This window comes from Nicotiana tabacum, chromosome 11 (assembly GCF_000715075.1).
Source record: "Nicotiana tabacum cultivar K326 chromosome 11, ASM71507v2, whole genome shotgun sequence".
NCBI classification, from domain to species: domain Eukaryota; kingdom Viridiplantae; phylum Streptophyta; class Magnoliopsida; order Solanales; family Solanaceae; genus Nicotiana; species Nicotiana tabacum.
The window spans coordinates 149,125,134-149,141,197 of record NC_134090.1 but is presented as its reverse complement, the minus strand read 5'-3'; the positions used below and the strand labels follow the sequence as shown (position 1 = coordinate 149,141,197).

At 33.8% G+C, this 16,064-nt stretch overlaps 1 protein-coding gene and 1 non-coding gene across 2 annotated transcripts; one reads left to right on the top strand and one right to left on the bottom strand.

The window, feature by feature from the left end:
• The first annotated feature begins 7,841 nt into the window (after positions 1-7,841).
• Positions 7,842-9,386, top strand: LOC107815038 (uncharacterized). The gene is made up of 3 exons (XR_012696805.1): positions 7,842-7,976; positions 8,911-8,950; positions 9,249-9,386. It is a non-coding gene; the product is annotated as an uncharacterized LOC107815038 (transcript).
• A 440-nt stretch (positions 9,387-9,826) lies between these two features.
• Positions 9,827-15,767, bottom strand: LOC107815037 (uncharacterized). The gene is made up of 4 exons (XM_016640543.2): positions 15,575-15,767; positions 13,987-14,489; positions 11,725-12,343; positions 9,827-10,853 (listed from the first exon to the last, which is right to left on the bottom strand). The coding sequence occupies exons 1-4, from the start codon at positions 15,662-15,664 to the stop codon at positions 10,398-10,400; spliced, it is 1,668 nt and encodes a 555-aa protein (XP_016496029.1). The 5' UTR covers positions 15,665-15,767; the 3' UTR covers positions 9,827-10,397.
• Between the last annotated feature and the right edge of the window lie 297 nt (positions 15,768-16,064).

Here is a 16,064-nt window from a genome sequence, read left to right as displayed (position 1 = left end):
TTAAGCTTGTGCAAATACACACAATGATCGTATTTGCTTCTCTTGTACCCTTGCCGCAACATAAACTCGTCAAATCGCTTGTACCATTGTCTAGAAGATTGTTTCAATCCGTACAACGATTTTTCAAGTTTGCACACCATATTTTCTTTTCCAGCAACTTTGAATCCTTCTGGCTGAGTCATGTAGATTTCCTCCTCCAAGTTTCCATGTAAAAACGCAGTTTTTACATCCATCTGAACTAGTTCCAAATCCAATTGTGCTACCAAAGCCAACATAATTCTAATGGAGGAATGTTTTACAACTGGAGAAAACACTTCATTGTAATCAATTCCCTCCTTTTGAGCATATCCTTTGGACACCAATCTTGCTTTGTAGCGAACATCTACTTGGTTAGGAAATCCTTCCTTCTTTGCAAATACCCATTTGCACCCAATTGCTTTCTTTCCCTTCGGGAGATTGGCCAATCTCCATGTATGATTCTGATGAAGGGACTGTATTTCATCATTCATGGCAATCCTCCACTTATCTTCTTCTGAACTTTGGACAGCGTCTTTATAAGTAGTAGGAACATCATCAGCTACAATTGAGGTTGCACAAGCAACCGTCTCTATGAGACGAACAGGTTTCGTTATTGTTCTTTTTGGCCTGCTGGTTGCTATTGATTCAAGTTGTTGTTGAGATTCCTGAGTTGGAATCTCCTCTACTGGCTCTCCTTCCAGAGGGTAATCTTCATTTGTTTCCTCCTCTGCTTCTTGTGTAGGAAAAATAAATTTTCCCTCAAACTCCACCTGCTTAGAAGCACCTTCATTTTGTTTGGTATTTTCTGTTACCTTATTTACCATAGCAAATTCATCAAAGGTAACATCTCTGCTGAATATTACTTTCTTTGTCATAGGGCACCATAAGCGATATCCTTTGACTCCAGAAGTAATTCCCATAAAAATAGCCTTCTTTGCCCTTGGATCCAATTTTGACTCCGTCACATGATAATATGCAGTTGAGCCAAACACGTGCAAAGAGTTATAATCTACAGCAGGTTTTCCGTACCATTTTTCAAATGGTGTTTTGCCATCAATAGCAGCAGATGGTAGACGATTAATGAGGTGACATGCATATGTAATTGCCTCAGCCCAAAATTCTTTGCCCAAGCCAGCATTGGACAACATACACCGTACCTTCTCCAGCAAGGTCCGGTTCATACGTTCTGCCACTCCATTCTGTTGTGGTGTATGTCTAACAGTGAAGTGTCGGACGATGCCATCATTTTCACAGACCTTATTGAAATGATCATTTTTGTATTCACCTCCATTGTCTGTGCGAATACACTTGATCCTCCTGCCTGTTTGATTCTCCACCATCGTCTTCCATTTGAGAAAAATTCCCAGCACTTCATCTTTGTTTTTCATTGTATACACCCACACTCTTCGAGAAAAATCATCAACAAAGGTTACAAAATAGTGCTTCCCACCCAATGAAGGTGTTTTGGAAGGACCCCAAACATCAGAGTGTACATAATCCAAAATGCCTTTAGTATTATGGATCGCTGTACCAAATTTAACCCTTGTCTGTTTCCCTTTGACACAATGCTCACAAAACTCCAAGTTGCAAGCCTTTACTCCTTTTAACAATCCTTGATCTGATAGAGTTTTCAAGGATTTTCCTCCAGCATGTCCCAAGCGCATGTGCCATAGCTTGGTTGCTTCTGCCTCTTTGTCGTCACTGGATGTTACTGTCGCTGTCCCAATAACTGTACTGCCACGATAGCGGTACATATTATTATTCTTCCGATTAGCCTTCATTACCACTAGTGCACCGGAGCATACTCTCATCACTCCATTTTCTGCAATGATTTTGAACCCTTTTGATTCTAGGGCTCCCACAGAGATGAGATTCTTCTTCAAATCCGGTACATATCGAACATCTATCAATGTTCTGATCATTCCATCATGGTTCCTTAATCGTATTGAACCAATGCCATATGAGGTAAGAGGGCTGTTATCCGCTGTGTGGATGACTCCATATTCTCCTTCTTGAAATTCCATGAACCAGTCCCTGTTGGGACACATATGATAGCTACAAGCCGAGTCCATCAACCATATGTCTGATGATGTTGATGACTCTGTTGTAACTAATGAGAAGTCTGAATCATCACAATCAGCTACATTTGAATCCATAATGGCCTTTCCATTGTTATGTTTGGCCTTATTCTTCAACTTCGGACAGTCTTTCTTCCAGTGCCCTTTTTCTCGACAAAAGGCACATTCATCTTTGCTGGGTCTGGATCTTGACTTGGATCTTCCCTTCTTTGTCCTCGTTTGATTTTGAGGACGACCCCTCACAAATAGTGCTTCTCCTTCTCCGCCCTTCTGTTTTTCTCGCTTTCTTTGTTCATAGCTGTACAAAGCCGAACAAACTTCGCTGAGAGAAACTTCGTCATTTCCATGGAGTAGAGTAGTTTCAAGGTGCTCGTACTCATCAGGAAGTGACGCCAACAACATCAAGGCCAAGTCACCATCATCATAAGTTGTATCCATATTTTGCAAATCTGTAACCAACTTATTGAAACTGGTGATATGTTCATTCATCGTGGTACCAGGAACATAGGTGAAGTGAAACAGTCTCTTCTTCATGTACAATTTATTTTGACTGTTTTTCTTCAAAAATTTATCCTCCAGTGCTTTCCATAATTTACTTGCAGAAGTTTCCTTTGTGTATGGATATTTCTGCTCTCTAGCAAGGTAGGATCGAATGGTACCGCAAGCAACACGGTTGATAATTCTCCAATCTTCTTCTCCAATAACATCTGGTTTCTTTTCTTCAATGGCCAGATCTAGCCCTTGTTGAAAAAGGACATCTAGAACCTCGCCTTGCCACATCCCAAAATGTCCGGACCCGTCAAATATTTCGACCGCAAATTTCGCATTTGACACAATTCTTGTCATAAGCGAAGATGCCAATGATGACGTATTGTTGACACTTGATGTAGATTCTTCTTGTTTATTGTCTCCCATCTTTGACACAAATATTATTTAATAGCTGACGACACAAATCAAGATTATTTCCTTTCTGGTGTGGAAGATCAGACTAAGCTGCAACCACAGAGCATACTCAGACAGAACCTTGACTCAGTTACCAAGATAAATCTTTTCTGATGTGGAAGATCAGACTATGCTGCAACCACAGAGCATACTTAGACAGTACCTTGGCTCTGATACCAATTGTTACGGAAGCCAAATGTATAGAGTGTGAATAAGTCACAACTACTATACCAAAAATTATGACAACCACCAAATAATAAATAAGACAATAAAGCAATAATAAAGGGAACACCAGAATTTACGAGGTTCGGCTAATTTTGCCTACTCCTCGGACACAACCAAATATTTTATTCCACTCCAAAAATACAAGTGAAATAATACTAAAGAGAGAAGATACAAATGCCTTAAATAGATGAGAAGGCAAATGAGAGGTGTGTCTCAATCCTAAACATTAGGCCTTCTTTTATAGGGGAAAAATCCCCTCCAAACTTAACTCCCAACCAATGTGGGACTTTGACATTTTGCCAAACTTCAACATTAATAATATTTCTGCGATCATTAATGTGTTGTAGCAATATAATAGTTTTTCTTTGATAATAGTCCAGATAGGAAAGTACTATCAACACCAATAGTTGATAGGTCACCACGTATCGGCACACCGGAGAAAAAGACCATCTCATCAATGAACAAGAACCAAAGACTGAAATTTTCGGACAACCAGGAGAAGGTAATGTCTCCAAAAGCAAGCGACGAAAAACCTACATCGAATGTTGCAGTTGAACAAAATTTAGTATCTCCTCGGGCTTCAGAGAAGATAAAATCAACTGAGAAAAGAACAATATATGGTATATCAACATACAAATTAAAAATAAATTTCGTACAAATTTAATACAAATTTGAATATCTACAACAACATACATAGTAAAAATAAATTTCATACAACTAATTATATATTATACAACTTATCTATAACTTTTATATATTATTTTTACCAATTTAAATATAACTACAATATCATACAACTTAAATACAAATTTTATCCAATATGTCTTTTGTATATTTTGTATCCGATTTGTATATATTTTGTCTGTGGTGTGTGCTTCTTTCTCTCTAAAATTCCAATCAAAACTTACTCTCTTAATACAATTTTGATACATATCAATAACTTTATGTTAAAAGATAGTATTGATAACTTAAATACAAATTTTATACAACTATTTTTTAACTTTCATACAATATTCAAATAAAAATATATATATAACTACAACAGAATACAATTTACATACAATTATAATACAACTTTACTATAATTTCGTAAGTATATTGTATGTCATGTGTTCTTCTTCTTCTTTTTCTTCTTCTTCTTCTTCTTCGAGTTTCAATATGAAATTCAGCCAAAATCAAGTTAATCTTCACCAAAACACCCTCAAAATTGAGATATAAACTCCTAATAATATTTTCAATTGTTTGCACAATACTCAATCCAAACAAATAATGGTTTTTGAAAACTCAAATTCGATTTCAAAGCTTCATAGCTTTTTAATGGATGTTAATGGTGGAGAGTCAAACACCTTCAAAATTTATTGATTGACAATTTCAATTTGAACACCAATTGTGCAACATGAAAGAAAACTGCTAAGTTAAAACAATTGATATCCATTGATGAATTCCATTAAAACTCTATACAATAAGAAAGCATAAAAAAACAGAGAACATTGAATGAAGAAAAATTGGGAAAAAATAGAGAAGTAGAGTAGAGAGATGAAGAGAGAAAGAGAGGGGACAAGCATAAAGGGAAAAGAAATAATTAATATTCCTTATTCAATTCCAAATATAAAGGAATACTCATTTAAAATTTATTTGTATATAATTTGTAAATTGTATATAACCATGTAATTAAATTAAAACTTGAGTAAAGAGGGTAATAAGGTTTCAAATATTGCGTAGGAAGGTAAAAATCCTTTTGACTTTCATCTAAAGTTCCAAAAGAAAATTACAAAGGCATTAGTAGTCTTATAGTAGAAGTTAGGGGTGTCAATAGTTCGGTTCCGCCGGTTATTTTATAAAATTTATACCATACCAATTTTTCGGTTATTCTATTATGTATAACCAAAATTAAACTTTTCGAAACCGTCCCAATCATGTCGGTTTCTCTTCGGTATCGATACGGTTCGGTTAATTTTTGGTATTTTTTTAATATCATGTAAAATTCACCAGTAGAAGTAGAATGCAATAACATACGTTCTTTTAGAGGACTTAGCAAAACTCTCTAGATATTGTTAAAGGGTGATGAATTAAAAAAGAAAAAAGAAAGATGGCTAGAGTATAGATCCATCAACTATTCTACAACAATGTAAAAGAATTCAAACAAAGCAAAGAAAATATAAATCACACGGGTTGAAAGATATACTAAGTTGGGACTCAAGAATAAAGTCTATAGAAGATTATATTCAAAAAGATAAATCTAAATTATATGAAATAAAACATATTCAATACATTGTAGTTTGCTACTCATAATCGCTAGAATACTTTGTGTCTTGCTAATAGAGATACTTGAAATAACTTAGTTTAAGTAGAAGTAGCATAATAGGTTTTAGGAATTAGTATTTTGAGTTTAATTACTTGCTGGCTTGTAATAGTTTTTATAATTCCAAGGCCCAAAGAAAATTTAATGCATTATTATTTTTAAACTTATAAATAAATATATTTTCTACATGTAAAATTTATTCGGTACGGTTCGGTATTTTTTTCGGTTTATTGTTACAAAAACCCTACCCTAATTATCGGCGCAGTTATAGATTTATATATTTACCTACGGTTTCTTAAAAAGAAACTTAAAAATCGGTTCGGTGCGGTACGGTTCGGTCGATTTAGTCGGTTTTCGAATATCCATTGACACCCCTAGTAGAAGTTGTTGATTGACGGTCCACAATTTGAATGTGCTAGGCAATTTTCATTTTGGGAATCTTATAGCAATGTACTAAAAAAGACACTATTTACCAATAACTAATTATTTTTATTATGCTATCAAAAATAGCCAAAAAGTACTGATGATTTACAAAATTCAAAAAAATATAGGCAAAAAAAGGATTTTTCAATTGGTATTGTTGTGATTCGTTGAAAACACATAGATGAGATAATATATAACATTTGAGAAAGTTTGAAGGTGAATTGGACTAGTTTGGAGTTAGAATTCATTATCAATAATATAAAATATTAACAAAAATTAGGCAACAAATGATTTGTTTCAATGGGTATGGTTGGAATTCGTTTATAACATATAAATGAGGTAATATACAAGATTTGAACAAAATTGGAGGTGATTTGAATTGGTTTGATATCAAAATTCGTAGTTAAAATCGAGCATAAACAATTCTTCCGAGACACATGACAAACATGTATCTCACACACATGTATACATGGATATATATATTAGACATATGATACATCTTTTTCATATTCATCTTCTATTTCAATTTTTCAATTAAACCACCTCAAAACTCCACCAAGTCATCCCAAAATTGAGATTCAAACTCTTTAAGATGTACCCAATCTATTCCAACAACACGCAATACTCAAAAGAAAGCAAAAATTTAATATTTTTTGGCTACAAATAACTAATTGACTAATATTGATAGCATTTGGCTAATATTGATAATATTTATAAGTTAGCCAATTTTTATAATAATTACTTATGGGCAGACATAGCTAGTGGTTTCCATATATTTTTTGTTCAACTCCAACATACAAATGATGAACCTATAGTTTATGACAATGTTTCATGTCACTCAAATTAATAGCAAAAGTTAGAAAATATTATGATAGTTGTTTGGTTAGAAGCGAACAAATATTGAAATACAAGCTAAATTAATTTTGGTCTAAAGTGTCCAAAGAAAATTTATTATAGTAGCAGTGGAAGACTTACAACTTGTTTGGATGGTTGTTCCCGTTGTATCATATTGTATTGTTATCCCAAAATAATATTTGTTTTGATTGTTTCATTAAAATTAATTGTATTGTATTGTTAAATTTATTGTTCCGAAATAATGAAAAGTCGCCCTTCTTGAAACAACCGATTTGGTGTGGTGGGATTGTTTCCTATTTTTCTTTCCAGTTATGCCCTAAGGTATTACTCCACAATTCTATTTTATCCTTTAGCTTTTATTTTATTTTTTGCTATTTTAACTCTAAATCTCTAATCTATGACCTACTTTATTTTTTTCCAGAACTTCTACCGTCAACATTAAATGTGTTTTGCTGCATTTTGTTTTATTTTTTCTCCTAATGTGCTTTTAACTCAATTCTACTTGGCTGAGCTCCTTTGGTTTGCCTTCTTCTGTCTTGCTCCTTTGTTCTACTTTCTTAAGGTTTTTTGCCTTCTTCTGTTTTGTTTTTTAAAATTATTTTTATGCATACTTTTTGATAAATTTAATATTTAAACAATTGAGGGTATTTTAGTAAACTTATCAGTTACACTACAGTATGATACAGTCAAACCAAACAACAAAATACTATTTAACAATAACAAATAATACAATCTCTCTAAACATTGTATTCATAAAACGATACGATACAATGCGATACATTGCAATACAATATATTATAAAACGACGGGAAATAATGATCCAAAGTCCAAACGATCATGATTTATAGTTGTGCTCAAATTTCTGATTTAACTGATTGTGTATCGCAAGGAACAAATTCTAAACATTGGTCAAAATGGAGACAAAATCTAAATAATAGCCTCAAAAAGGGTCATTTGTGAAAATTCGCGCAATTGACCCCGTGACAAAAGTTAAATAAATAAAAATAAATACACTGTAAGTGAGACTAGGGTTTTAGCATATTTATACAGCTTTGTCCTCTCCTCTCCTTTCCCCCTCTTATCTATAACTCGCCGTCGTCTCCTCCTCGGCACTACTTGAAACCCAAAAGATGGTACATTTTCTTCAATCTTCTTCTCATTTGCATCTGTAACGTATCAACTTTTCTATTACGTATCTTTGCTTTAAAATATTGACCTGATAGTTATTCTGTATTATATCATCTTTGTTTTACGATTCTGAACTGTAATGAATCTCGAATTTTGTTTTATGGAAGAAGTGTTAGGTTTTAATCCTTTTCCCTTTATTGGGTTTGCTCCAAAATCCTATTTTGGAGCATGTTTGGCCACAATAGTTTTTAGTTTATTATTCAGAAAAGAAAAGGAAACAATTCAGGTTCAAATCACAATAGAGGCACAAAAAAAAACTAGGTGGTTTCTTACCATCTGTCTAAGCCTTGGTGGGCTGCCTTACCCGGTATTTGTGGTGGTGGGGGTAGTAGACCCGGTGGAATAGTTGAGGTCGCAAGCTGACCTTGAGCCAAAAGAAAAAGAAAGAAAGGAAAGGAAAAAATTGGACATAACTTGGATTGAGGTTTAGGGGTGTGGAGGGGTGGGGGTGGGTATGTAGTTGATTTTAATAAAGATTCAAAGCTTTTGCGGGGAAGTGCTAAAATGTTGAGATTCATAGAATGAATGTTAGATTTAACTGCTCTACCCTCTTTTGGAACAGGCTTGGCCATTTCATTGTGAGTTTTTAGTTTTGAAATCAAGAATTTTTAAGTTTGTTATTCAGAATATATATAGAGGACAAATGCTGTTCCCGCTTAATAGAATAACTTCATGATATGGATGCACTGATATTGTTAGTAGTTTTTGTTTCTTTCATTTTGTGTAGAGGTCAAATCCTGTGAAACTAGCCCTACTTCACCTTTGACGATCGTGCTAGTTTGTTAGGTGGCATAAATTGATCTCAATCAATTGCATCTTAACGGCAAACTATTTGGCCTTGGCTATATGAATCCTCTATAACTCTTCCACTCTATACAGATCCTAAGTTCATTCCGATGCTCAAAATTTCAGCTTCTAGGCAAGTTTTCCTTCTTATTATCTTACCCACTATCTTGCTGCTCTGTAATATTTTTACATGTCTAAAGTTCTTAATTTGTGAAATAAATTGTTCTCTTGTTTCTATATTCCATCCTTAGGTTGTAAAATATGCTATTGATGTGATTTCTTTTTTCCCTTCCCCTTATGTTTCAAATGTTTCATCAGAAGATTTTATTAGTTGATGTTGTATTTTTAGCCTGCTGAAGACTTTTTTGTGCTCTGTTTGTTCTTTTTATGCAATTTGACACAGTGAGCATTTAATATACGTTTATTTGCAGCCAAAGCAAATCCACGAGATCAAGGATTTCCTTCTCACCGCCAGAAGGAAGGATGCACGAACTGTTAAGATCAAGAAGAACAAGGATATGGTCAAGTTCAAGGTTCGTTGCTCCAAGTACCTTTACACACTGTGTGTGTCGGACTTTGAGAAAGCTGACAAGTTGAAGCAATCACTTCCTCCAGGTTTGCACTCTTTGACTGCTACACTTTTGCCAATTATCATGATTTTCTCTGTAATATCTTTATCCTTATCAAAATTACAAAGAATCTCTGTGATGTCTTTATGTCCGTGTCTTTCACTATTTTGTAGGATCTTAACACTGTATAATTCCACCTTTTTATCTTGATTTAACCCACTCAAACTTGCTGAAAAGAATGCAGATAGTCCTGTTAGTAGTGGCTCATTTTATATTGCCTTAGCTCATGAATTTAACAGTTGGAATACATTTCTGTATTTGCAGGTTTGAGCGTGCAAGACCTGTGAAGAAGGATTTATGCTTTTCATAGAGTTATTAGGGAATGAAGAATTTGAAAGAACTCAAATATTTCCTTTGAATATCTTGCCCTCAGGCATGTCTGAAGTTTTATTTAAGCTTTTAGATATTGATTGTTGCATTACTTTTTACTCATAATTGACAGTAATGTGAGTGAGCCTCAATGGTGCCGAATGAATTTTGTTGTTAGATGCCAAAGTTAATGTTTTATTTTGCCTCATTTTCTTTCGGGTATTTTCACAATCTGTGAATCTTTAAGACCCCAGACACTTGTGGTAATATACTGGGTATAGTCGGCTTTGCTGGTTTGAGGTAGCAACATCCAGTAGAATAGTTGAGGTGTGTGCAAACTGGCCTAGAAAACACCGTTTAAAAAATTTGAAGTCTTTGAATGGTCATCCATATGCTAAGAAGCAAAAACGCATGCAATATACTGGCAAGAACTTAATCAAATACTTTGCTGTAATAACTAAGATGAGAAACGCGAAACCCTTCTAATAACTTGCTGCCATCGGTTAAACAAGTGTAAAAAATGAAACAAAAATTAACTCTATGTTCTTAAACTGTCAGAGACAGAACATTTATTTATTCATCTATTTATTTTATGTCTGCAACAAATGCATCATACATTATAGTAAAACATTCTTTGGCATTTCAATATACACAGTAGGCAAAGAGTGAAGTTCCAGCAGTGTTGTTAGTATTAAAGACTCCAATACCAGACCTGTAACCATTGCCAACGTAAAAGCAACCATTGCTCACTGACATACCCCCATACACAGTTGCACCAGTCTCATTCGACCACAATATTTTCCCAGTTTTTGTGTCAATGGCATAAATGGGACCTGTTGGATTTTGTGAACCTGCTAACATCACCCCATTGGCAACTGTTACAGGGTTTGATTTACCATTGTTTGGAACTGCAGTTGTCCATAGAATTTTGCCGGTTTTAGCATCCATTGCTACCCAGGATCCACCTGTGGTCACATTCTTGGATGGGACCAATGTAAAGTTCAAGTTATCACTGTTGACAATGCTGGTGTATACTCTCTTTGTGTCTGTGGCTGCTCCCCATGTACCTCCTCCTGCCGTACCTCCAGGACCGGCTTCCTACATACATCAATCTCATTTTCATCAGTGTTACATTATCTTCTATTTTTGAAGGAAAAGTCCAAATAGAATCACAAACATTATCGGTTACTCTCAAGTATATTAGCAAACTATATCTTCTATTTTTGAAGGAAAAGTCCAAATAGAATCACAAACATTATCGGTTACTCTCAAGTATATTAGCAAACTAGCATTAGTTTATGATTGCACCATGAGCAATCTTCTTTACAAACTAAATTGCAGCCGCAAATAAATTAGTTTTTAACTAATATCCACTGACGATGTAAAGAATTTTTTTACATTAGCGCTAGGTCATTTGTACCTATTGTAGCAAGTAACATGCTTTATTGTCAAGATTACAAATTTCACTTTCTAGAAGGGTACTTGTAGATATATTTTTTATGATTTTGAGTGTAAAAGTTCACTTACACTGTGTGTATAAGTTAAGCTCTTAAAATTATTACTTTGTCACTTCCGTTTTACATTTCTTAATGGAGAAAATCATGATGTTAGTGAGAGATAGAAGGATCATCACTGAATACGGATGCTAATGACACGGCCGAAGCGAACCATGCTAGTGCTGACATGATCACAAGAAGGGATCAACTACATAGTTCCTAGGTTCTCTAAAGATCCACGTAACGTCCTTCCTCAAAATCAATTTGCATTGATGATGGAAGTTCATTGGAAATTCAACACATCACAGGGAATTTGTTTTGTAGGAGAACTATATTGTCCCTCGAATTGCAGAAAACAAGGAGTGATTAAGAGAAGTTGTTCGTGATCAATTTGAAGTGCTACTAACTCTTCTGGAACGTAACCATACTTGACTGAATAATTTATGTTTGATTAAAAGTTTTGGAGGACTTACAGTTGTCCAGAAGATATCACCAGTATCACGATCCAATGCCCATGCTATTCCACTTTTCTGCACAGCTGCTACTATGTCTCGTTTCTTCGTTCCATTAGCAAGCACACTTAGCATCATCGGAGCTTCCCCAAAATCAGCATCGGGGCTCGGGCCAATCGGGCAATTAGGGTTCGTCGAATTAAATCCGCATGCGACAAACCACACATCATATCCTCCAAGCTGTTTGTACCATTTGATCTTCCCAGAATCCAAATCCAAGGCCAAAATCGAGTCGGAGTGGTTCTCGGGTTCAATGCACTTGTCGGGTCGGGTCCGGTCCGGATTCGTCTGGTTTTGTTTATTCTGCTCCTTTTGGCAGTCCTCGATGTGTTTAGGCACGGAATACAGGTTTCCGGTGGCAATGTAGACGTGGTTTCGCCAGATATCGATGGAAGGGCTGCTTCCCCATACGGCGGCTCCGGCGTATTCGCCGAGTTTTCCGCCGTTGTCCGGCAGCAAGAAGGTCTTCCATAGAATTTTGCCTGTTTTGACATCTAACTTGAGAAAGCTACCGCGAAAGGTGCAGCATTCGTTAATTGTAGCACCTTCTTCTAGCGATGAAGTTCCGATGTAATAAGCCCTGCAAACATATTTGTATTAATCTTTGTACACTTTGAAAATTTGTGATTTTAAGTATATGTATAATTAATATCTTTCCTAAATTTATGATCTTAAATATATCATAATACATAAAGTATATAACTTTTAAGAATTCATCATTAAGAATAAAAAAAATTATGTTACATTAACGATGACAACTTTTTTTTTGAAATAAACTATGTTTAGGGGTGTTCATAAAAATTCGAAAACTCGAACCAAACCGAAAACTAAACTAAACCGACCAAAAAATCGATACTTTTTGGTTTGGTTTGGTTTTGAAATTTAAAAACCGATCAAATTTGGTTTGGTTTTGGTTTTAATAAAAAAAAAATCGAACCAAACCGAATATAGGAGTAACTATTTTAAATTCATTATTATATCTATATATATGTATACTTTTATACAAAATTTCAAAAAATTTATAGTAAATGTTAATCGTTCGCACTTTTAGTACAGTTCTTTACCTTTACATTCTAGTTTGATTGGTAGTTTTCTTTTGTTAAGTGTAAGAATCTATTCATGTTAAAAATAATATATTTTTAATTGAGTTCTTAAATTTTCATCACTATTTGATTCAATTATCATCAATATATCTTGGTAAATAATAGATTTCTCAAAGGGCAATTGATTTGATAGTGTTATGTTGAAAATGTGGTCGCCGAAATATGTGTTTGGTAGTGTATGTCTTATATTTAAAAAAAACCCGACAAATAACCGGAAAAACCGAAAACCCGACATAAACCGAATCGAGAAAAAACCGACTTAATTGGTTTGATTTGGTTCTAATATTTGAAAAATCGACTTACTTGGTTTGGTTTCTTTTTCGGAAAAAACTGATCCAAATCGAACCATAAACACCCCTAACTATGTTATTCTTTTTGAAATATATGGATTATTTACGTGGACAACTAAAATGAGGAAGATCTATCCAGATTCCAGACAGCCCAAAAAATAATCAATTAGAAATCGTGTCATTTGGCCATAATTTGACTTACACCAAATCATACGTAATAAGCAAAATATTATAGTTGCGTGAGAAATTAAATTTGAAGAAATATACCATGTCTACAGGTTACTTATTAATCTTAATGTTGAAGGGTTCTAAGTTTGACATTTGAGAATTTGACTAAAATAACATTTTCTTCTGAAAGACGTTTCTTTATTACAAAAATAATAGCACCAACAGACTTTTTTTTTTCTCAACAAATTTTTCCACAAAATATAGCAGTGCACTGGCAATTTCATGTTTATAATACATTTACGCATTTCATACTCTCGTTTGCTTTTCCTTTCTGGCTATTTGAAATATCGAACTATTACCTTAATTGTTTCTAGAGAATGTTGAATACTATCCAAATCACATTGAGTAAAGAAGTAAATCCATTGCAAAAAACTAGAGAAATAAAAAGAGTTTCACTAATATACTTCAGACAGTTAAAATATTTTTTGACGCTATCAGGTCAAACAAAAATATTTAGAGATAAGCCTCCTAAAATGAAAATTTGTAATCTTGAAAATAAGATATATTATTTGCTACAACAGATAAAAAACTAATTTGATAGTGTAAAAATTCATTATACTCATAGCGCGTATTACTTAAACTTGATATGAAATCCATCTTACCCCTTGTAGTAAGTCCCTGACATTGTAACAACACTAGCAGGATGATCATCCAATTGTGTACTCCAAATAAGATCTCCACTACTTCTTTTCAAAGCAAGAACCAAACTTGGTCCATAAACCCCAACAATCACCATATCCCTATTAATCACAACAGTTGGTGTTGCTCTTGCAACTATACTTGTCACATTAGGCAAAGATGAAGCATTAAATTTTCCATTAATTCCAGTCAATTCTGGCAAACTTTTTTTCCATACAAGAACTCCATCTTTAGCTCTCACTGCATATATATTGCCATTCCAGCTCGGAAAATAAAGAACTCCGGCGAATATTGCCGGCGTCGCGGTTATATCTTTCCCAGCTTTGAATTCCCACTTTTGTTTCAGCCTTGAAGCAGTCCAACGGCTAATTTTCTTTTCACCATAGGCGTATCTTCGATTGTACAAATCACCACCATGGTTTATCCAATTTCCTTGCTTGTGGTAATGCGTCCTGTAATTATGCCACTGTATATGAAACAAGACGTTTAGAAATGAGAAAAAAACGGTTTAATTCCTATATATAGTGACAGCTTAAAGATTTATACAGTCATATCACCTAAGTAAAAGATAACTTCAGCTTCTGTCTATAAAAAAAGTGGATTTAGTAACTTGAAAAATAAGGCATGTTAGTAGCTACAATAGTTTTAAGTACACTGACAATATAATTTTTTTTAATCGAATCTTTTAAAAAACAACTATAGGCAATTATATTACACGTCAATGGATATAAGTTAAATGCTGGAAGAAAAAGTTTAAAACTTGTAAACTGATAATTTAAAAATTATTTTTATACTATCAAATTACCTAATTATATATACTCCCTATGTTTTAATTTGTATGAATCTTTTCAGAGTACACGGGTCAGATTGACTAGAAGCGGATCTAGGATTTGTAGTACATGGGTGTACTACTAAAAAAAGATAAAAAAATTAGGATTGATCCTTATTTCTTTTGGTAAATAACTTAACCTTCAACCAAGCTTGCCATTTAACCTTGTTGAAGTATGTGTGCCAATAATTAATATTATACTAATTTTAATTTAAAAAATGTATACATAAAATATTTAATTTTACCAAAAAACCATGGGTGCACGTGCCCCATCATCTCCTCTTTACATTGCTCCTGAGATTGACTAATTTTCAGTATGAATTCCGACATAGATTTTTAAAGATTTTTGAAACAAAATTTACATATTTAAAAACTACATAAAAATTACTATAAAACACAAGAGTTAATAATTTAAAATATTTAAAAATTATTTACAGATATAGTAAAAAAAACTTGTTTGACTCCCCAAATAGTAATAGGTTCAATCATTTTGAAACTCAGGGAGTAAAAGATAACTATAACTAATTGTTCGTTAAAAAAAAAGGACTAGCTAGTAGCCTGACAATAAGACAATTTCACGCCATAACAGTTAAAATACACTAATAGTGCGATAAATTAAATTAACAACTTCATATGCATGAAATTGCATACGAGGCTGTGAAAATTTTGTATGAAGGGGAAAAGTCAGAGAGAGAGAGATGTACAGATGAATATATACTTACGTCTGGATTAGAGTTGCAACTAATTGAAATCGTACATAATACCGATGCTAAAAGGAGAAACAGATTGTTGGAACGTAGATGGATAGCCATCGGAAAGAAACCAGTTTTGGTTCCCTTTTATTGATTTGCGTATAAATTCTCGAGCTATGGAACTAACTGAACCGAAGAACCCGGCGTCCTTGAGAGTTTTGGAAGAAGGACCAACAGAGATAGCCATATTTCAAGCTAAAACCTTTGGCAAGGTTTAGCTTTTTTTATTTATTCCATTCTCTTTTTTTTGTAATATTTATCCTTTTTTTATTATTCTTTTTTAAAGTTAATGACAATTATATTAATGCATTTAACTGTCTTATCAAGAAGGTGGCGTATGTTGATTATATTGTTACCAAAATATTTATGATCTACGACTTTATCCCATTCTTTATTTAACTATTTGTCATACTGTTTATGATCATAATTAATAATTTGATTTTTATTCTATTGGTAGTTG

Coding starts and splice junctions, on each gene's coding strand:
- LOC107815037 (XM_016640543.2), bottom strand. CDS start 15,664: ATGGCTATCCATCTACGTTCCAACAATCTGTTTCTCCTTTTAGCATCG. Junction 12,344..13,986: donor TCAGGGACTTACTACAAGGG/GTAAGATGGATT, acceptor ATATGTTTGCAG/GGCTTATTACATCGGAACTT. Junction 10,854..11,724: donor GTGATATCTTCTGGACAACT/GTAAGTCCTCCA, acceptor TGATGTATGTAG/GAAGCCGGTCCTGGAGGTAC.